At 37.3% G+C, this 21,912-nt stretch overlaps 1 protein-coding gene across 6 annotated transcripts in view; it reads right to left on the reverse strand.

Annotated features, from left to right (window-relative positions):
- Window positions 1–251: 251 nt before the first annotated feature.
- TBC1D31 (TBC1 domain family member 31) overlaps window positions 252–21,912 on the reverse strand; it is a 66,577-nt gene continuing 44,916 nt past the window's right edge. For 4 of the 6 annotated variants that reach the window (XM_036830919.1, XM_036830917.1, XM_036830921.1 and 1 more), the window contains 9 exons: window positions 21,108–21,340; window positions 20,687–20,839; window positions 19,536–19,671; window positions 15,294–15,386; window positions 12,576–12,716; window positions 11,299–11,493; window positions 10,331–10,469; window positions 2,856–2,948; window positions 252–1,119 (listed from right to left, as the gene is read on the reverse strand). In XM_036830919.1, the coding sequence (XP_036686814.1) occupies window positions 986–1,119; window positions 2,856–2,948; window positions 10,331–10,469; window positions 11,299–11,493; window positions 12,576–12,716; window positions 15,294–15,386; window positions 19,536–19,671; window positions 20,687–20,839; window positions 21,108–21,340 (1,317 nt within the window). In that variant the 3' untranslated portion in view covers window positions 252–985. The remainder of the gene's footprint in view (window positions 1,120–2,855; window positions 2,949–10,330; window positions 10,470–11,298; window positions 11,494–12,575; window positions 12,717–15,293; window positions 15,387–19,535; window positions 19,672–20,686; window positions 20,840–21,107; window positions 21,341–21,912) is intronic. The other 2 variants (XM_036830918.1, XM_036830922.1) reach the window with 1 other exon arrangement.

The following is a 21,912-nucleotide window of genomic DNA, read 5'->3' on the forward strand; positions in this document are numbered from 1 at the left end:
GAGCGCAGGCTCAGTAGTTGTGGTGCACGGGCTTAGCTTCTCCACAGCATGTGGGATATTCCCGGACCAGGGATCGAACCCGTGTCCCCTGCATTGGCAGGCGGATTCTTAACCACTGCACCACCAGGGAAGTCCTATAATGGGGTATTCTTTTAGGACTTTGGACAAAAGAGAGCATTTGGCTTACCATAAGGTTATGCTTTGTGCCAAAAAAAACAAAACAAAACAAAACACTTGTACATACTCTGTGCTGTGTGTTAAGCACCATACCAGGAAAAGCACTATATCAGGAACTTTATATACATGATCTTATTTAATCTTTACATCAAAGACCACGTGCTGTTTCTACTCTCCCTTTAGAAATGGGTTCAGGGAAGTAATTTGCCAAGATGAGGAAGCTGGGAGAAGCCCTGTTGTGGAGCTGAGCCGGTGCTGTCAGGAGAAGAGGAGACAGTGGCCCGGGTGCTGTGGTACAGCGGAATTGCTGACGAGGGGAGGACCAGCTGCTGGGGGTAGGGGGGCTGTCAGGTGGGCCTCTCCTCACTGCTCGTGCTCCGGCGCTGCCGCTGAGTTCAGGCTCAGTCCTGGTTGCACAGCTGTTGAGGTGGTGTCGTGTTCTTTATTTCTCCGTTCATCTTTAAAATAAAACCTCACCAACTAAAGTTCCTGGGGTTTATGCTGGTCCTTGCAACCTGAAAGGGCCTAATACAAAGCTTTAAAAGCTTCAAATTTTTTTTTGTTGTGAAAAATACAATAAGCCATTTACAAGTCACAAAGCACCAGAATTAAGGAGAACACGTCATTTCTATACACACGTCATTTTTATACACACGTCATTTTTATACACACGTCATTTTTATACACACGTCATTTTCATACAAAAGGTTGATCTTTATAGGAATTTAAAATAAATAATCTGAAAATCAGCGTCACTGATTGCAAAATAGGCATCTCGCTCTTTGACTCTCTCAAGGTGACCAGCCTCCTAAGTAGCCAAAAGATGAGGCGTCTGACATCTGTTCCGAGCCTGGGTGGCGAGTCTCTGGCGGAGATTTCTCACTCTCTCCATAAGATCCCATTCCATGGTGTCCCAATGTGTTTTTCTTTGGTTTAATGAGACTTGAAAACAAAATTTTAAATTAACAACAGTTAATTTTAGCAATGGTATAGTGTTTAAAGGTAAATACGTTGCAAAAAATCAATAATGAAATGAATATTCTAAAAACCAAACTTCTTAAACAAAAAGCCTAACATATTACCTGCCCATGTGGTTCCATTTACAAGTCAAATATTTATTCGTTGAATTGAACGAATGCTATTAGAGAACTTATCTGCTTTTGGTTAGCTTTTTTTTTTTTGATTTGGGAATACAGATGACCTTTTAAATTAGGAAGAAAGCTTGTTTAAGGGAGAATTTGAGTTCTTTGCAATAGTAAGTTTCTTCACCACGGTGCTTATTGTAATGAGAAAATTCCAAGGTGCCAAAATTAATATTGTGAAATGTACACCATGACCACTTCTCCTAAAGCTTAAATAAATAAATCAAGTGCTTTTTATAGTGGCCAACACAGGGAGAGTCCAGAATCAAGATGAGAGCATTACAATGTGTCCAAGTGTAACAGTCATTTCACATTGATTTAGAGGGGCTAGTAAATACTGGAATTCAAAAAAGAAGCATCTTAAAAATATACTTCTCTGAAACTTAGTTACATATTCAAATAGCTTCAATTTCTGAAAACTGTTTTTCCCCCAAGGAATAAACATTTATGCTTTTCTTATTTTGCTGCCAAATAAGAAAACTTGCCAAATGTCCTCAACTGGATTTTGAAATTTAGAACCATCTAGTTAAAAAGTTCTGACGTGTCAGAATAGAGAACAGATGAGAATCTCCTGTCCTTTCATTTGACTTACACATGACTTTTGGTTTAATTCACATCCTGACACAGAATTTAGAGATGCACATAAGAGTATGAGTTAGCAAGGATATTTTACACAACACTGGAACTCATGACTTGTTATCAGGTATATTTCTTATAAAGCTGGTCTTTTGGGGACATTATATACAAATCTGTTCTTCTAAAAGAACTCAAAACACATTGTTAAATTCTGCTTCATTTATATGACAGTTCACTGAAAAGTTGGTTGAAATACAGTCTAACAGAGTTTCCAGTCCCCTCCCCTCCTTTTAAAAACAAATCAAGTACTTTACTGGGGAAACTGTTAGCTCCTTTATGGGCTTAATGCTGTGACTGCATTTCTGTAAGATGTTTCCATCCCATCCCTTCCAGAAATAAACAAAAACCTCCAGTTAATTAAGTCAAGGGATCAAAAGGCAACTAATCAACATGGAGCCACTTGCCCTCAGCAGTTCTGAGCGAGCTGGCCCCGCAGTCCATCTCAGGGCCCAGAGCAGACACATGTTTCCAATGGTTGTTGGAGGGAACTCAGCCCAGAATAAGAGTTGAGAAAATTCAAATATGTAATAGCTTTGAAAACTAATCCTGAGATTTTCTTTTCACGAGGATGTAAAAAAATAGTCATGAATATCATTAGTTTAGTTAGTGACGGACTTCTATTGGAGCCTCCAACTCTGTTTTGGGCAGCAGTGCTGGTGCTAGAGAAATAGTCGCACTAATGATATTTGGCAAGCTTTCTTTACTTGGGGTTCGAACTGACCCAGTTTTTCTCCCCAGCTGGAAACTTGAGAATCTTGCTGACTCCACTTTAGGATTTCCATGATCAATGCCCTGGGAAAATGGTCTCAACATGCTACAAATATAACTTAAGCCACAATCTTGCTTAAATATTGCTAAATCGAACATGACAGAAGACATCTTTCTTGTTTGTTGACTTACTCTGTGTCAAGGACTCCATTTCAGAAATGTCTTTTAACTGTGAGGTTCTGGGCAAACAGCTTGAGGCGACCCATTCATCTTGGCACCTGGGCACTATGTTATAAAAGTGAAAAAATAGAGAGACTGTTTGGGAGTGGATAGAAAGCCATTATTAATTCCAGACGGTCCCTAGTGAATTAGAATTGCCAAGGATAAAAAGTCCCTTACTTTTCTCTTCTGGGAAGAATGCTGTCACCAGTCAATAGGCAAGGGAAGTACAGTTAGAATTAAGAGCTGAGCTGAAGGTTTGGTGAAGTACTTTAAAAACACCTTTAGCTACAACAAAAAGCCAACAAACAACTGAAAAATACAGGTGTTAGTATAGAGATCCCAAACATTTGTTGGGAGAGACTATGAAATGTGATTAGCAAGCCTTCCTTGAGAACAACTGTGAGCTGATCACTACCAGCTTTAACCAGGCAAGGCCTGATCACAGTATACAGCAGACCAGAAGCAGCAGTAGGCAAGTTCTGTTTTTTTAAAAAATATTTTTATTTTTATTATTTATTTTGGCTGGGCTGGGTCTTAGCTGCGCCACGTGGCATCTTTAGTTGCAGCATGCGGGATCTTTAGTTGCGGCATGCAGAGTCTTAGTTGCAGCATGCGGGATCTAGTTCCTGACCAGGGATGAAACCCTGCATTGGGAGCATGGAGTCTCACCCACTGGACTACCAGGGACGTCCCAAGCGATAGGCGAGTTTTACCTGGACTTATTAGAGTAGGAAGCATGGCAGTGTTCCACACCTAACCGGTGCCGCCTCCTATTTTTTTTAACATCACTCCCCTCACTTCAGAATTTATACTCACCCCTCAGCTGTGATTGTACTGTTTCCTAACTCCTACAGCTTTACATCCAATAAGACATCAGAGTCTTTTTGATTTTTTCATCCTAATGTCACTTAGGATGTCCCTTCCTTTCTACTCCCATCACCAGGATCCAAGCCTCCATGAGTCAGGTCCAGACTGCTCGGGTCACACTGACTCATGAAGATGATGCCTGCCTTTCACCTGGGCTCAAGAGCTTCAGCTAATGGTTTTTGTTTTGTGTGTGTTTTGTTTGTGTTTTTTAAAATTAATTTATTTTTTAACATCTTTATTGGAGTATAATTGCTTTACAATGCTGTTAGTTCCTGCTTTATAACAAAATGAATCAGCTATACATATACATATATCCCCATATCTCCTCCCTCTTGCGTCTCCCTCCCTCCTACCCTCCCTATCCCACCCCTCTAGGTGGTCACAAAGCACCGAGCTGATCTCCCTGTGCTATGCGGTTGCTTCCCACTAGCTATCTATTTTACGTTTGGTAGTGTATATATGTCCATGCCACTCTCTCACTTCATCCCAGCTTACCCTTCCCCCTCCCTATGTCCTCAAGTCCATTCTCTACATCTGCATCTTTATTCCTATCCTGCCCCTAGGTTTTTCAGAACCATTTTTTTTTTTTTTTAGATTCCATACATATGTGTTCAGCTAATGGTTTTAACTCATCGTTTTAGCTCAATGAGTCATTAAGATAATGTGACTAATTACCAAATGATTAATTTGAACTGGTGTCAGGGAATGGAATATAAGAGTCATCTTAAAATATCTGAAGGGCTATCATGGTAGTAAGCGTAATCTGCATTGCTCCAGAGAATAGTTTTTTTTAAAATTGTAGTTGATTTACAACGTTGTGTTAGTTTCAGGTGTATGGCAAAGTGATTCACTTATGTATTCTTTTTCAGATTCTTCTGTATTCTAGCTTATTACAAGATACTGAATATAGTTCTCTGTGCTATACAGTAAGTCCCTGTTGTTTATCTATTTTATATATAGTAGCATGTATCTGTTAATCTCATACTCCTAATTTATCCCTCTCCCCCCTTTTCCCCTTTGGTAACCACAAGTTTGTTTTCTATGTCTGTGAGTCTGTTTGTTTCATAAATAAGTTAACTTGTATCATTTTTTAAGATTCTACATATAAGTGACATCATATGATTTATCTTTCTCTGTCTGGCTTACTTCACTTAGTATGATAATCTCTAGGTCCATCCATGTTGGAAATGGCATTATTATTTCATTCTTTTTAAGGCTGAGTAGTATTCCATTGTATATATGTATTACATCTTCTTTATCCATTCATTAGTTGATGTACATTTAGGTTGCTTCCATGTCTTGGCTATTGTGAATAGTGCTGTAATGAACATTAGGGTGCATGTATTTTTTCGAATTAGAGTTTTCGTCTTTTCTGGATATATGCCCAGGAATGGAATTGCTGGGCCATATGGTAATTCTCTTTTTAGTTTTTTAAGGAACCTCCATACCGTTCTCCATAGTGGCTGCACCAATCTACATTCCCACCAACAGTGTAGGAAGGTTCCCTTTTCTCTACACCTCCAGCATTTATTTGTAGACTTTTTTGATGGCCATTCTGACCAGAGAACAGTTTTTAATGAGAGGGTTTACAAAAAGAAAAGCAGGTTCAGCTTTACATAAGGAAGAAGCAACTTTTAAATAAAATACTGGCAGAAAATGGAATGAGGTAACGAGCTCACCAGCTCTATTAGTGTTCTGGCATAGGCTGGATAAGCACTATTGCAATGTTGCAGAGATGACTCACATATCAAATCCTTCCAAATCTGAGATCTCACAGTTCCTTGTCTCTCATCTGTCCTCTTAAATCCATCCTGCCCACGGCTGTTAGGGAGGATGAATTAAATGCCGTCTTGTAAATATCAGACAGCCAATGGTTCCCCCCCCTTTGCTTATAGCAACGTTTCAAACACTGCTGAGCAGATTCACCTGTGAAACTTTAAAACAAAAATCTAGCTTTCCAGTTGTTTTTTTAAATTATTTATTTACTTTTGGCTGCATTGGGTCTTCATTGCTGCACGTGGGCTTTCTCTAGTTGCGGCGAGCGGGGGCTACTCTTGGTTGCGGCGCGCGGGCTCCTCATTGCGGTGGCTTCTCTTGTTGTGGAGCACGGGCTCTGGAGCGCAGGCTCAGTAGTTGTGGCGCACGGGCTTAGTTGCTCTGTGGCATGTGGGATCTTCCCGGACCAGGGCTCGAACCCATGTCCCCTGCATTGGCAGGCGGATTCTTAACCACTGCACCACCAGGGAAGCCCTTTCCATTTGTTTTAAATCTATGGAATTAAATGTGAGGTCCTGACTATGCATTTTTTTTTTTTAACAATTTTTTTAAAAAATTTATTTTATTTATTTTTGGCTGTGTTGGGTCTTCGTTTCTGTGCGAGGGCTTTCTCTAGTTGCGGCAAGCGGGCGCCACTCTTCACCGCGGTGCGCGGGCCTCTCACTACCGCGGCCTCTCTTATTGCGGAGCACAGGCTCCAGACGCGCAGGCTCAGTAATTGTGGCTCACGGGCCCAGTTGCTCCGCGGCATGTGGGATCTTCCCAGACCAGGGCTCAAACCCGTGTCCCCTGCATTAGCAGGCAGATTCTCAACCACTGCGCCACCAGGGAAGCCCTGCATTTCTTTTTAAAATTTGTAATGTATCAAAAAATTGCCCGTCACTGGCTGACTGTAACAAATTTGAACATATAAATAGTACAGTAAAAAGTGAAAGTTCTTTTTTCTATACTTTTTGCACTGCAACTTGCTTTTTTCCTTCATTTAATGTATTTATTTTAAAGCCCCAAAAGTGATTCTTATTATTTAAAATCAGTATTTATTTACTGAAGTGGTATTACCTGGACCTCACAAAATTCAAAAGGAACAAAAAGGTACAAACTAAATTTCCTTCCTTTCCCTGAGCACGCTCGTTGCCCAGGAGGCACGCCGGGCCCTGTCTTCCGCAGGCCATTCTGCTCTGCAGCCAGGCTGGGGAACAGGATGAAGCCACTGCTCAGCCTGGCACCGAAGGTCCCCATCACCTGCCTCCTTCAGTGGCATCTTTAACCGTCCTTGTACAGAAGCTCTCTGCTCCAGCGGGCCCAACCGGAATCACCACGACAGGCAAGTCTCTGCCACTGATCGATTACTTGTAACAAGTTCTGTCTCATGCAAGGAGTTCACGGAGGCGTTTGGTTGGGGAATCCACAAAAACGATTATGGGAAAGTGCTGTGTGTGTGTGTACGTGTATGTGCATGTTTCTGGGAGAGAGCCTCAGAGAGACCCACAGACTGTAAGTGGTTAGAAAATGGTGTAATGTAACGTTAGAACTGTAACAAAATTAAAAATCGCCTAGTCTATAATCTTCTCATTTTACAAATGAGGAAATTGAAGACCAGTAAACATCTCTTAATAGGCACAAATGAAACACAAGTGGGTAAATAAACTAACCAGAGGTACACAGCTTACTGACTCTGGCTAAGATTATTTAAACCCTGTCTTCGTTTACCCTGAGGCTGGGACTAGAACCCGGTGTTCCCGACGTCCAGCCCGGGCTCCTGCGCCGTGAAATCCTCCCTCCCTGAAATGTCCTCCAGTTGCTCTAAGCTCTTCCCTTTCTTCAAGGCCCAGTCACTTAAAAAAAAACCTGGTCCAGTGGCCCTACCTGGCAACCAGCATTTACGAATGTCATTAAAAAAATAAGTTTCACTGAGATAATTCACATACCACAAAATTCACCCCTTTAAAGGGTACAGTTCAGTGTTTTTAGTATACTTAGAGTTGTATAATCATCACCACTAATTCTAGAACATTTTCATCATCCCCCGAATAAACGTCTTACCCACCAGTGGCCCACTCCCCTACCCCTCCCACCCACAAACCACTAACCCCCTTCTGCCTCTACAGGTTTGCCTATTCTGGACATTTCATGAATAGAATCATATAACATGTGGCCTTTTGGTCTAGCTTCTTTAACTTAGCATAAGGTTTTCAAGGTTCATCCATTTTGTAGCATGAATCAGTAGTTAATTCCTTTTTATTGCTAAATAAGATTCCATTGTATGGATATACCATATTTTCTTTATCCATTCCTCATTTGATGGATATTTGGGTTGTTTCTACTTTTTGGCTATTATGAATAATGATGCTGTGAGCATTCAACGTACAAGTTTTTGTAGGGATATGTTTTCAGCTCTCTTGGGGATATACCTAGGAGTGGAACTGCTGGGTCATACAGTCTCTCTACATTTAACCTTTTGAGGAACTGCCAGACTGTTTCCCAAAGTGACTGCACCATGTCACATTCCCACCAGCACTGTTCCAATTCCTCTGATTCTTGCCCACACTTGTTAGTGGATTACATCCATGCTACTGATCGTGAAGTTGTATCTCACTGTATACATATTTTTAATTTTAATGTTTTCCCATGTGGTTTTGATTTGTCTTTCCCTAATGACTAATTTAAGCTGAACATCTTTTCATATGTGTATTGGTCATGGTATATCTTCTTTGGAAGAACTGGCTGTTCAAATCCTTTGCCCATTAAAAATGTGGACTAATATTTTATAAGACATCACTCACTATTCAGCTTCAGTTTAAGTTTATGGGCCTGGGATTTTAGGGGCAGCGAGGGTCATTCACATTGTCCAGAAGGTTCTATTTTCTGGGAAACAATAAGAATTCCTCCCCATTGTTAATAAAGATTGACATTAGGCACAAATTTAAATAAACGATCTGTCATTGGCGCACTCATCTGTTTCCTACTTCCTGGTGCCTCGCTTCTAGGGTCTGAGTGACAAACCAATGCTGAGCACTTCCAATCAATATGCCATTTTCCTAATTATAGCTGATTATCCTCCAGTTTTAGGATTAAATGACATGGATTTAATCTATACACCCTGATTAAGGCAATGATCAAATCCTTACACATTTGCCTTTTGAAAAATGGATGATTATTAACCAAACTATCTCTCATTGGTGAAATTTAGGAACGTTGAAAAAACGTAGATGGCATGGGAGGAAGACACCATGGAGGCGGAAGGGCCAACATGTAGGAAGACTACGGATGCAGGAAGCTTTTTGCAGTTTCTTTCCTTTTTCAATTTCTAAATTCGTAGGTTCTCCAAAAGTCTCAAATTTCTTTTCTTTCTAATGTTGGGGTAAGTGTGACAGGGTAGGGAGAAGTGGCAGCTCCAGTGGTTTGTGTCTTCTGTAAGCAGGTTTTAAACGTTTAATTTGTGACATTCTGCTCCCCACTTCCCCCAAGGGCTCCGGGCGCTATTTGGGACCTAAACCCAAAAGCGTGAGAGGTAATGAGGGGTTTCAAAAGTAGCCTAATTAAATGATGATAGCATCTAACCTCTATTTTTGCTTTTCAATTTGTGCACTACAAAAGTAATTACAAAGGTAATGCACAGAGCATTAGTCATAAAAGCCCAAAAGCGGACACAACCCAAATGTCTATCAATTGATGAATGGATAAATAAAATGTGGAATACTCATACAATGGAATATTATCCTGCATTAAAAAGGAGTGAAGTACTGATATATGCTACAACATGGTTGAACCTCAAAACATTATGCTAGTGAAAGAAGTCAGACACAAAGGACCATGTAGCATATGATTCCATTTATATGAAATTTCCTGAATAGGCAAATCTACAGAAACAGGGGTAGATTAGTGGTCGCCAAGGGCTGGGGGGAGTGACAGGAAATGAGGAATGACTGCAAATGGACATGGGGTTTATTTGTGGATGTGAAAATGTTCTAAAATCGATCGTGGTGATGGCTGCACAACTCTGAATACATTTTAAAATATATGGTAATATAATACTATTGAATTGTATATTTTTAATAGGTGAACGGTATGGCATGTGAATTACATATTAGTAAGGCTGTTATTTTAAAAAGTAATACATACATTTTATAAAAGACTGAAACAATACAAGATATAGTAAAACAGAAGTTCCCTGTATCTGTACTCTATTTTAGAATTTTAAATTATTATTATTATTTTGGCCGTGCAATGGGGCTTGTGGGATCTTAGTTCCCCAACCAGGGATTGAACCCGGGCCACGGCAGTGAAAGCACTGAGTCCTAACCACTGGACTGCCAGGGAATTCCCAAGAATTTTAAATTAAAATTTTGATTTTTCATTGAATGCCACTGTAAGCCTTGCACCAAAACCTAATGTTTGATTAGATCCTATAATAAGTTTCCTTGTGTTACTTTAATAAACTGTTGTTCTGAGGACCAGCTATTGGCAAAGCACACATTTTTACTAAAATTAACTAGAAATAGCACTTTGGGAACAAATCATAGTCTAGTACATTAAGGGGATGCCAAGGACCATGGAATAAAACAATTCTACAGGATGGTTGAGAAATTTTTCTTGGAGTTTTTTTTTTTTTAAACAGCCCCACCTCCTCATCCCACTCTTCCTGACCAAAAAGTGGTAACTAGTGATTACCTTTTAGCTGAGCAATAATTTGGCTAAAAGTGCCAAAATACATCTCAAGGATTTATCCATGCTAAGAGACCACAGTTAATGAATGAATGTGTAACACCATGAAGGGAGAGAGAAGCGTTCACGATGCTCACCTTTATGGTACGGATGTTGAGCATTTTCTAAAGCATCATGTGTCTCATTCTCTAGGAACCACCTTCTAGATGCATCTGAAAGAGCAGCAGCTTTCTTTTCTGATTTCAAATGAAAGTCTTTTTCTTCAGCTTCCTCCCACTAAATTCAAATAAATGAAAAAAAAAATCACATAAAAATTGTGCTAATGCAAGTTCCTGTAGTGAAGTAGCCCCTTTTGTTTCCTCTACTTTATATTTCCAAGGCACGTAGGATTTATTTGGTATCAGGGAATTTGGGTGCCTGTCTTGGCTCAAGGCTGTTGAAGAACCTTGAAAGCAGAGGCACTTCTGATGTCCCTACCACTCAATTCCTCAGAGTGCCATACAGGTCCCAACTGTCACTGAAATGACAATTCATTTCAATACATTTCAGATCTCAAATCTTATGGGATTGAGTTTTTAAAATTAATGGATGGAAAGGTATCCTTGAGAATGAAAGACATACATACTCCAGGAAATAGTGCAGAAAGATTGAAGGGGGCAGTTTTTCTGATGACCTTGGAGCCAGGATACCAACCGTGGACTGCCCACCTCCAGATTTTTCATGTGAAAAAGAAAAATACTTCTATCTTGCTTATAGTTACTGTTATTTTGGTTTTTGTTACTAGTAGCTACATATAATTCCTAACTGTTCAAAGTCTTTTACGTTGCTAGTATAAAAAATTAGGTAAATTAAAGTAGTAATACTATACAATCAGAACAAATCCACGAGGTTGGGAAGTTGAGACACTAATGTAACTGAGAAAGACACTTAGTCATTCTTAGGTGGCATCAACATTGGACTTCTCTGAGCACTACCTATTAAAATTAGATCATCTTTAAGATCTTTTCAAACACAAATTATGTGGTTTGATGCTATTGCCATTTGATTATGTACTATTTCAAGATTTAAATGATTAATAACAAGAAGTTTGTAACACCATTCTTACCTTTTTAGCTTCCCCCTCCATCACTGCATTTAATACTTCCATTTCTTTCTTTCTGTTTTTCCGAAGCAGTTTGGCTACTTCCTGGTAACATTCATTTCGGTGTAGATCATCGCATCTTTGTTTATGTAAAGCTTGAATTCGCCAGTCAGTATTTAGACATGCTTGTTCAGCTTTTGCCAAATTTTCTTCAATTAACTAAGAAAAATTCGTAAATTTCAGAAACAAGATTAGACTACATAAAATATGGTATGTCCATTCAATGTATCCAAGTGTCCAGGACAGATGTTCACAACCCTGGTTGCATATTAGAATCACCTCAGTGTTTAAAACAAACTGATGTCCAGGCTCCACCACAAACCAACTAAATCAATCTCTTTATCAGCTGGATATTGGTACTTCTAGAAAGCTCTTCAAGTGGTTCTAATGTATAGCCAAGGTTGAGAACTTCTAGGCTAAGGGATGGGTGGAATTAAACAATTCCCATGTTTCAGTCCTTTGAAAAGGAGTCAGAAGAACCTATTCTTACAGACTGGACAAAAGCCTATAAGAAAAAAAAAGGGGGGAGGGGATATTCTGAGGGGGGAAGCCAAGGGACAGAACAGAAGGTAGGGAAATCTTACACTATTCCTGGCTTTTGGAACTGGGCCAGGCCCTGCCACAGACCCATTTAACATTTCGTTAAAGGGATAATAGACAAAGTTCTGTCCTGAAGCCCCCAAATTCTATTTCCATTCATTTAAGCCAGCATTTCTGAAAGGATACTCCACAAGAAATTCTATAAAATAAGTTTAAGAAAATTTCTTAAAGATTCACAATGTGCCACATCCTCAAATCTGGCATGGAAAAAACCTAACTTTAAGACAGCATTTTCAATACTTGTCATCCCCATTTTATTTAATACTAGTTATTGATATTGTACAGAATACACTTTGGAAATGCTGGCTTTTATACCAGGCAGAGACCTGATGTTTTGCAACTAATCCACTCAGGGATAATTTCGGAGACTTAACAATGTAGGGCACTAAAACTTATAAAGTTATTTCCTTTGTATTTTCTTCCAAGTCTTGAAATTCTCAGAGTATAAAAGACACATGTATATGGCTGTCAGTGAAGTAAGTAACCTCTAAATAAAATAATGTGAGTTTCTAGGAACTGTGATAACTGAAGCAAAGAAACAAATTAACTTTACAGAGTTCAATATTAAATTCCTCCTTTTAAAAGAATGGCAGATGGTAATTCCTCCTTCTGTAGATACACTAAATTTATCATATTTTTACCTTCTGAGTTTTTTGGTTCTGAGTTTGATCTGTTCCTATCGGTCTATGAAACATGTGTTCTTCAAGATCCACTTTTCGTTTATAGGCATCTGCATCTTCTCTCATTTCTTTTGCAATAGCTTCTTGATTTCTAGAGAGATTCTGTTAAAGAAATCATTTGTAAAAAAAAAAAAAAAATCACCAATCCATATAATAATGATGCTGGAACACAAAAACGTCTTTGCTCTTTTTCAGAATACCAGAACTGTAATCATCTAATTTTCAAAGTAAAAAGCAAACAGTGGTGACATCAGTGGAAATAAGAGTAAGGACCTCCGAAAATTCTCTCATCTATAAAAGCACTGAGATCACTGGCAAAACAAACTTCTTCAGAACTCTGGAAATTAACTGAAGGCTTACAGCAATCTGGGGAGCATTTATTCATGAAAATGGCTGAATCTTAGTATGAAAGACGAACTTTATGGCATTTTAAACTTGCATTATTCCTATTCCATGCCAACCCTAAGCTCTGCCATTAGCTTTGAAAATCATTAGCCTGGCAGCCAATGGAGGGGACAAAATGGAGTTGAGGTCCTTCTAACTCCCATTCCCAGAGAACTGTCATCATCTGACTTGGAAGACCCCACTTTCAAGGCTGTTTTTATTTGACCTGACTCATAACTCACCTATAGCCTTTTCCCTGGGGATGTCTGCTGAAAACAATCAGGGGAAACTGTTGAACATCGTGACTGTCCAAGGCAGTGGATCACAGAGCAAACAACGGGCCAATCAAAAAGCTTTGTAGGAAAAGCTGGGGAATCAGATACCTATAGGGGGCTTTGAAATGCTCCAACAGATTCCTGGGACTTTAGAAGGCCGTGTGCATGTGTAACAATGTGCACGTGTCAAGGGCTGTGTGAATGCTCAGACCTGAGGAGGTCCTAAGCGCTCAGCTCTGGTGAACTGAGGTTTTGCAAAATCAGGAAGTGAAATCTAAGAGAGTTGTAAACTATCTAACTGAGCTTTGAAAGTGTGCCCGAACATGATGCACACGGCGCCTCTCGGCAAAGACTAGAGGTTTTTACTGGTTCAAGGGATCTAAGGAAATCTCTGTCTAGTCGCCAGGCTACCTGAGTAGAGACTTCAGTGGCTATGCATGACAAAGAATACTTTACAGAATAATTCAGAAAAGTCACTAAGCAAAGAAACAACAAGAAACCCTGGGGAGAGAAGAGAATGTGGTTTCCAGAAATGTCCTATTACTTAAAATAACTAGTTTTCAACAAAAGATTACACGATATAACAAAAAACAAGAAAGTATGGCCCTACATGCTTTAAACAGACATTAACCACATGATCTCCAAAGAAGATATAAAAATGGACAATGAACATATGAAAAGATGCTTGATATTAGTCATCAGGTAAACAACAAATGCTAATTGAGGAACATTCTACAATATATCTGGCCTATATACTTCAAAAGTATAAATGTCAGAAAATATAAAGACAAGACTCAGGAATTGTTCCAACTTAGAGGAGAATAAGGAGACATGACAACTGAAACAAATGGATTAGCTTAGATTTTCTTTTGCTATAAAAGACATTTTTAGGACAACTGATAAATGTGAATACGGTTTATACAACAGATAATAATATGTTAATTTGCTGATTTTGATAATTGTACTGTGATTATGTAATAAGGATTCCTTGTAGAAAATATACAATGAAGTATTCAGGGGTAAAAGAGCATCACGTCTGCAACTTACTCAAACAGCTCAGGAAAAAAATGTGTGTGTGTATAGACAGAAAGAGAAGGATAATGCAAATTTAGCAAAATGTTAGTATTTGAGAATCTGAGAGAAAAACACTTTGAAATTTTTAGTATTTTTCTTGCCAATTTTCTGTTAATTCTGAAATCATGCCCCCAGGGCCACCACTCCACCTCCCCCGCAGAAAAGATAGTAAAAAATAACCTCAAGCTTAGTTCAAATGAATGAATTCTAATTCAAAATCATAGGAGAATTAGTGTAAATTCCTGGGGCTCAGATTTAGAAAAAGTTCAGTGTAGAAACTTAAAGTGTTGTAGATATGAATGGATGCTATGTTTTAAATCTTATTTAATGAGAGCAACAATCATATGCATGTTACCTGTTAGGTATTTGTAGTTATCGCTAATTTCAAACAGTCTGACTTTTAAGAAGGCTGAAGGAAGTGAAAACATGGTTTCAACATTAAATAAATGAGTAACATAATGCTTTTCCCCAACAAAAAATATCTACAGCAGTAACAAACTTTCCTTTTCCAGTGTCTTGGAAACTGAATTATACATGCTAAAGTAGGTACTTGCTGATTTGATTCCAGAAGATTGAAATTTAGAGTGCTTTACAGTTCTTATCTGACTTAACCTTGTAGGATCTTTGTGAAGTACTGGGTTAATTTTGCAGTCACTATTACACAGATATAAGAAGACTTAGTAAGTTAGTAAAAGATCCTGAGGCAAAATCTGGGGCTTACATCTGGTGCTTCAGACACTAGACTAAGTTGTTAAGAGAAACATGAATTAAAGAATTACAACAAACTGTGCATTCAGACATTCTGGCTACCTTACAATCCTGGATAACACTATACTCTTCTTGAAAAAAAACAAATAAAATGAACATTAAAAAACCTTGAATAAATTGTCTAAAAAGAGTTCATACAAACTCTGCTTTTCTTATATTGGAAATTGTTGATTTATACCTTCTCATAAAGTCTTTTTTGTGGTTCGAGTTCCACATGTCTCATTTCTAGGTCTTTGGCTGTGGCAGCAATTTCTCGATCTCTCATATGTACCTACGGCCAAATAACAAACTCTGAATACCAAAAATAATTTACAAAAATATTTTTTGTTTAATAGATTTAGTAATCTTGTAATATGAACAACCCGCTAAATGCATTTAAAATAATAGGTATTGCGTTTTTGAAACCAGAGTAATTGCCAATCTATTAACATTCACTGTGGAATCTAGAAATAATGTCTGAGTTAAAGTTAAGCATAATTTTCTAAAAAAGAAAACACAATTACCATATGCTCATCTGCCCAGACTGGGAGAACAGATGGCAGTTCTTTCCATATTACATTAGCCATATTATGAGTTAGAAAAACTTGAGCAATTTAAATTCACAGTGGATAAAAATATAAAATGTTTAATCTTATTCGATATAACATTTATTTAATGTTCTTTTTGATTAAACTTCTATACTTTTCTAAATTCGGTTTGGCAACTAGTAATTTCAAGTTAAAATTTACTGTGGACTGTTCAACCTGTATGTGCCCTGCTTGGACTTAGCCAATTTAAAGTTCACCTTTCTCAAAATTTGATTACTTGGGAGCTTTTCACTCCTATACACTAGAGGATTTGGATCAGGAACTCTTTAGATAGAGATTCCTGGGAACTGTCTTAAATACTTGGCTGCCTAAAATGCTCGTTCTTTAGGAGTGAGAATAACATGATATGTGTTTCAGAACAAAACAAAACAAACTATAACCCATGAGACATCTAACCTAATCATTTCATCCAACCAGTAAACGGTTAATGATTGCATTACTACTTACACGCTTAAGGCAAAATGTTAGATATTGTAGACAAACTATCAAATACATATAATCAGAGAAACAAACAGTAAAAATGAGAGTATAGTGGGATGTGCAAGGACATGCATCCAAGGAGTAAAAAAACCACGGACTGAAAACCAGTTCAACTTAAAGAGGTTCCTGAGAAAGCAGTTAGCTCAAAGGTGGGGACACTTGAGTTGATGAAGCAAGAGTAGTTATAATGCTAAGAGGTGGAGGAGACATTTGGCATAGCAAATAATGCTTTTTAGGAATTTCAGTTACAGAAGCTCTTTTGCTCATGAATTTTCAGAGATACAAACAGCTATGTACCAGAGCAAAACAGATCAACTTTGCTTGCTACTAACAGATGTCTGTGTCACTTGTACGTGTCACTTTGGACTCAAGCAGTCTTTCCTGCTGGCGCCTGAACGGTGAGTAGAGAAGCTTCTGCTATTTAGCAGGGTCAGAGCTCACGATCAGACCAGGGAGATGGAAGGGCAGGAGGCTGGAAGGGGAGGCAGAGGCTAGATCGTGCCACTGAAAGGACTTGGCAGGATTCTTTCACCAAAAAGCTGCCTTCCGCTATCTCAAGGGGGTTTGGAATAAAGAGATAGAGTCCTAAGCCTGAATTACTTTTGGAGAAGAACATAGATTTTCTAGAATAATGAATTATCAACCTCATTTACTAGATGAGATAGTTAAAAGAAATCATGGATTTTAAAAATCAATTTAAAATTAATTGGCTTTAAACAAAACAAAGTATTATCTCATGCTATAAGAGAGATAATAGATTATTAATATAGATGAACGAAAATCTTAAGAAAAATTTAAATATTTACTACTTTATCAAAAGCAAGTTTGAAACTCCTTAATTAGTTTACAAATTCAATGCAATCCTAATAAAAATTCCAGTAGGATGGGGGGATTCAGAGAGAGAGAGGGAGGGATAAAATTTTCAAAGTCTATTTGAAATGATAAACATTTGAGAATACTGAAGAAAACTCTTTAAAAGGCACACTAATTGTGGTAATTAGGCCTACTAATTAGTAAAACATTACACAGGTGTTATTCAAACAGTGTGGTACTGGCTTAGGAATAGACAGCAAAGGAGATCAAGTTTATAAGGGAACTGAACATTTAATAACCATCAGCTGACAAAATGACTGCTAATATTCAACAAATGCTGCTGGGAAAATTGACTTGCCTTTGGAAAGAAGTAAGCTTGGTTCCTAACTCATTCCTTACATTCAATTTTCAGACACATCAGGGGCTGGCAAACTTTTCCTGTAAAGGGTCTCAGAGTTAAATACTTTAGGCTTTGTGGGACGTAGTTTGTGTCAGCTATTCACCTCTGCCATTGTAGTGTGAAAGCAGCCAAAGAAATATGTAAACAAATAAGTGTGACCGTTTTCCAATAAAACTGTATTTATGGTCACTGAAATTTGAATTTCATAGGTTTTAAAAAATTTAATTTTCATGTCATGTATTATTATTCTTTGATTCCGATTTTCTTTTAACCACTGAAAACGTTAAAACCATTGTAACTCACGAGCCTTACAAAACAGGTGGTGGGTCAGATTTGCTGGCACACAATAATCTGCTGACCCTTAGGGACTTCCCTGTGGCACAGTGGTTAAGAATCCGCCTGCCAATGCAGGGGACACGGGTTCGAGCCCTGGTCCGGGAAGATCCCACATGCCGTGGAGCAGCTAAGCCTCTGTGCCGCAACTGCTGAGCTCGCATGCCACAACTACTGAAGCCTGTGCGCCTAGAGCCTATGCTCCACAACAAGAGAAGCCACCGCAATGAGAAGCCCGCGCACCGCAATGAAGAGTAGCCCCCGCTCGCCACAACTAGAGAAAGCCCGTGCGCAGGAACGAAGACCCAACGCAGCCATAAATAAATAAATAATTAAAAAGATAATCAAAGATTAAAAAAACAACAGAAAACTACAGAACTAGAAGAAAATAGGCATAAGTGGTAATATAACCTTAAATGGGAAGGTTAATAAACATGACAGAAAACCTAGAAGTCATAAAAAACTAATGAAGTTGGTTATCCAAAAATTAAAATATTTTACATGATGAAAAAAAGACACTGCAAACATTCTTAGAGTCAAACACAGACTGAGCAAAACATTCTCAACAGACAAAAGGATTAATGCCCTGACCCTATGCTGTGAGGCAACCACTATAGCCACATATAACTGTTGGGTCACTTAAAATGTGATTAGTCCTAATTGAGGTGTGCTACAAGTATAAACTGACTACTAGATTTCAAAGACTTAGTACAAACAAAAGGTAAAACATCTCAATGACAATGTATACTAATTACATACTGCAAAGATAATTTCAAATATACTGAGTTAAATATTATTAAAATTAATTTCACCTGTTTCTTCTTACTTTTTAATGTGGCATTAGAAAACTTAAAATTACCCATGTGGCTCACATCATATTTCTATTGGACACTGCTGCCCCAAATGATAAAAGAGCCTGTGTAAATTGGTAAGAAAAAGAGTAACTTGGTAGAAAAATGGAGAAACGATTTAGATATGCAATTTTTAGTTCTACAAATGAAGATAAATAAATGAAGAGACAGTTAACATCACTAGCAAAAAAACAAAAAAAAAACAAAAAACAAAACCATTTTTCACCTATCACCTATCAGACTGGCAAATATTAAGACTGATGCACTCCAAATTGACTAGGGTATTGGTACTCTTATATTCTTAAAATACCTAAGTGGATTCATTTTTGGAGGACAATCTGGCATACCTTGGAATTTATTCAACAAAAATATGTGTGCAACTACTCAAAGACTTGTACCGAGAATGTACAATCTAGCAGTGTTTCGTACAGCAGAATACTGCAAACAACCTAAATGTCCAACAGCAAAGGATTAGTTAAGTAAACTATGACATGTCCATATAATGGAATACTATGCAACCATAAAAAAAGAGAAAGATATATAACCATTTTAAAATAATTTATCTCTGGGGATGAAATGAGAGAAGAGTGGAGAAGGTCCATTTTAACTCCATATATTTTATAATGGAAATCTTTTTAGACTAGTGATGTGTAAATTTTTATATTAAAAAGGAGCATTTCCCTTCACAGTTAACTTCATGGTTCTCTAAAAGAACAGTCATCAAGGACACTCATCAACTTGACTCATTTTCCTGGCATTTCTAAAATATTTAACCATTAATGAAATATAAAAGAGAATAAGAATAGCTGGGGGCGGGGGGGCGTGGAATTACATAAAACTAAAGGGGCTATTTAGTATCCCTTGTGAACTCTAGGAATAATATTTAACTTGAAGGTGTTCGTTACATTTAAATGAGAGTTAATGGAGATAATGTATGAGAACTAAGAATAATAAACCTTTCTCTCAATTTCATCATCCAGTCTTCTTAGCTCCATTTCACGCTGATCTTGCTGAGGCTGCAGAAGACGCCTTCTTGCAGCATCTTGTAAGTGCACTTCCTTTACTTTCAACTCTCTTTTCACAGCAGCTAGTCTTAAACACAAAATACATCAAGAAGAATAAATAAAATCATTTCCCAATATATATTTAAATGGAAAAATACTATGTTTCACAACAATGAAAGGCCTGCCACCGATTTTGGTCCGCTTTCCCAATTCAACTGGTGCCATCATAACATGGGTTTTTATAATATAGAAATGAAAATGCTCAATTACAAAACAAGCCTGCATTCATGAAAATGACAAGTCCACATGCAATTGGCTATTTCTTCATACTCAGAAATTCTCTTTAACAGGTCTACTACTCAGATCACCTCAATACAATTAATATCCTTTATCTGAGAAAAGAAGGCCCCAAAATACTCCGATGTTACCAAAGATTATGTATGCTTATTCTTTTCGAATTTTAGAAGGCTAATGGCTCAGTTCAGTAATTTTTTTTTTAACTCACACCAGAAATCTGTTTCATAAAGTCCTATCCAAAAATAAGAATCAACAAACACAGAAGTGATTTTCCCAACAATCAGCCTTAGTCTCAATGCTTATCCCATAATCTTAACTAATTTAAACATTTTGCCTTATTAACGTATTATTCAATAAGCATTTAATACTTCTTTCCCTGTCCTCCAAAGTATGAAATGCACAATGAGAATCATTTTATGTTTCATTTTCAGGTCACACAGATACGTTTAAAACACAATTTAAAAAATTATACTCCACTAAAGACAATTTACCCAGCACTGTGTTGCAAGGCACTTCTGCCCACTGTAAAAGGTACCTTAGATCTTGTATTACTTCTGAATAATCAGAGCACGTTATATTATACTCAGTATAGCTTTAGAATTACATTTTACTATATGCCAATTTTTTGAAAAATGTATTATAATTTCTTTTTATTAGCTTAAACATTTGCGTAATGGAAATAGCAGAGCTGGGTAATACTATATAAAGTGAAACTATATAATTATATATAATTTCACAATAATGAAAGAAATAAAAATTATTAAAATAACTCAGATGTCCAGCTTTTTTCAAAGTGTTAAACATACTTCTGTCTTTGCTGTATCATCTTCTCCTCCTCTTGTAAGAGCATTTCTCTCCTTGTTTCTTCAGCTTTACGAAGCAGTTCCTGTGTTTGGTACCAACCTTCATCTTCAACTCTTTGCTGGTCTACTTCAGCTTGCATGTCTTCAACTACCTGCCTAGAGTACATAATATTTATTATTATAACAAAATGCAAATGAGAAAACTGAGTAATTTAAGTCCAAGAACAACCAAAACTCAAAATGTATATACCTGATTAACATGTAATTGTTTTACTTCCATATGCAAGAATATCTTTAAAGATATTTCCATCCTTCAAACTCTAATTTTATACAACTTAATAATTTACATGTCTTTTTCATAAAAATTTTGTTTATATTTATACTAGATTTTGTTTTTATCAAAGAACAACCATTCCATGATTACCTCTCTCTTAAGGAATCCAATTGATCATTCCTTATTCTTTCTCGTTCCTGTGTCTGATAGTCCACAATAAACTTTGGATATTGATTAAATACTGGGTATTGCCCTTTTGTCAGTGCCACAAAAACATCAAGCATGCTGTCTGGATGAATATCAGCGGGCGTGGTATCCATGAGACGATAAACTTCTCTAATTACAGCACTTATATCCAGGTTATTCCGATGGTGAAAAAAAAACTGTAAGAAAACTTCGTGTTTAAATTGAGATTTACCTAGTAAAGCAATTAAGGCAGAACTAAAACGAGTTTAAACATGTAAATGTGAATTTATCTTTAAGAGGATTTTTTTTTTGCCAATTCACTGAAGCGTTTCGTAACCCAAGTTTTAAAATGAAGATCTAGTTTCATATTTTAAAAAATAAATTTATACAACCATATTATGAAATTTTGAAAGAAAACTTTTAAAATTTTAACTCAAAATGAAGGCTTCCTTTATAATAGAAGACTGCTTCGACAATGAAATAAATTCTTCTACTGGAATTTTTTTTCTTCAAAATCCAAAATAAGTAAATTCAAAACTAAATTAGCCTTTAAAAATAACCTTGGTTTTTAAAAAATATCTGACATGTTTCCACATTATCTTGTTCTGCTGGCAGATCCAAATTCTAATATATATACACACATACATACATATATGTACGCATCTTGTGATCATGAAGTAAAAATGAAGTTTAATTTGATAGGAACCACAGAATAAGTAACAAACAAACAAAATCAACTTAATTCATCCTGTTACCAAAAGAACCTCTC

This window comes from Balaenoptera musculus, chromosome 17, assembly GCF_009873245.2.
Source record: "Balaenoptera musculus isolate JJ_BM4_2016_0621 chromosome 17, mBalMus1.pri.v3, whole genome shotgun sequence".
NCBI lineage: Eukaryota > Metazoa > Chordata > Mammalia > Artiodactyla > Balaenopteridae > Balaenoptera > Balaenoptera musculus.